The sequence below is a fragment of the Aphanomyces invadans genome (assembly GCF_000520115.1).
Source record: "Aphanomyces invadans strain NJM9701 unplaced genomic scaffold supercont1.5, whole genome shotgun sequence".
Classification (NCBI taxonomy): domain Eukaryota; phylum Oomycota; class Saprolegniomycetes; order Saprolegniales; family Verrucalvaceae; genus Aphanomyces; species Aphanomyces invadans.
In genome coordinates, this window is record NW_008580150.1 from 39,177 (window position 1) to 40,578 (window position 1,402).

The following is a 1,402-nucleotide window of genomic DNA, read 5'->3' on the forward strand; positions in this document are numbered from 1 at the left end:
CGACATCGAGTGATACGTATTGTGGATGCTGGCTCTCACGTTTGACAATCGTTTGTGCTTTGACTCCTCAGGCAACGGGGAAATCGTCATGATTCGGGATCATGGCATGCAAAGGTACTTGTCGCTCTGAACCACCTTCATTAAACGTCAGGCTAGTTGTTCACGATAGCCCCGATACCCTACCATCGCCAAGCATGTCCTCCTCGCGTTTCGTCGTTCATGACAGCGCCGATCTAACCAGACGTGCCTAATCGATTCGTGCTTTACCATTCGTTGCATGTGTGTTTGGGCCAGCTCCGGGAGAATCGCGAATTCAATATCCAAGTCTGGCGAAGGTGTGGCCACGGCGTCGTATCTGGTCGACGAGTAGGCCCTGGATGGAGGAGAAGAGCAACTCGTGGCGGCATGGATCCAAGGCATGCCCGAGTCAGAGATCATCTGACGGCTGACGCAGACTGCAACCAAGGCTGTGTCGCTGCTCAAGGTCAAGAACATGGCAGTGTTTCGGGTGGACGGAGGGCTCAACCGCGTCCAAGTAGACATGTGGTTCTCGATGGACCACATCGGTCCTCATCACCCCTGCCGCAGTAGTTGCATTTGTGTAGGTGAGCGTGGTGTTGCTGCCTAAGAACAACCAAGTTTTGTAGGACTTCGCCACCATGGCGCTTGTCATGCCGTGTGCGGACGACACGCGAGTTGTCGGCAACACGTTGACGCAAAGGGTATTCCTTAACAACAACATGGAACATCGGTGATGCTAATATGGATCCACCAAGCATCCACACTTGTCGTAGCACCAAGTACCCTGGTCGCGTTTGGCTTGGCTCTATCCTCCCAACTCGGCGCGAAGAGTCTTGTTTGATGTCGTCGCTAGAATGCTCCTCGGTCGTCATTTTGGTACGGCCAGCTCCGTGTCAGAAACGAGTTGGGTGGTGATGGGTCTACCGACCTGTTGTTGTTGTAGGTGCACGCAGCGGCGAACGAAGAGCCACCTCATTGTATCCACGACCTCAGCCCATCGCAAAAGCATTCTTGGAGTCCACCATGTACAGACAGCATCAGCACAACAGCCGTGCTGAAGTTGGGTGGACACAAGAATGGACGTCACGTTGTACAGAGATCGGTCTACCTATCACCACCAAACTCGGCAGCAGCCATTTCGTCAGCGGCGGTATCGGCACTCATCCCCCACTGGGGCTTCTAATGCCACGCTTGGCTCTCACGCGGCAGCGGGTCGCACCAAAACTTCGAACGAGGAGTGATGTGTTCCGGCTCGCGCAGCGTCCGGCAACCACTGCTGAAGTCCGCGACCTTGGGCAAAGGACAACCTTGCTTGGGGGCGCGACTCAAATGAGAAACTGATGTACTAACGAGATTATAGCGGCCTGGTAGGTCGCGACAG

General features: G+C 54.7%; 1 protein-coding gene across 1 annotated transcript in view; it reads right to left on the reverse strand.

Annotated features, from left to right (window-relative positions):
- Window positions 1–1,200: 1,200 nt before the first annotated feature.
- Window positions 1,201–1,402, reverse strand: part of H310_03176 (hypothetical protein) — a gene marked incomplete at both ends in the record, with an annotated part of 1,071 nt that continues 869 nt past the window's right edge. Inside the window, one exon of the mRNA XM_008866963.1 lies at window positions 1,201–1,311. Coding sequence (XP_008865185.1) covers window positions 1,201–1,311 — 111 coding nt within the window. The remainder of the gene's footprint in view (window positions 1,312–1,402) is intronic.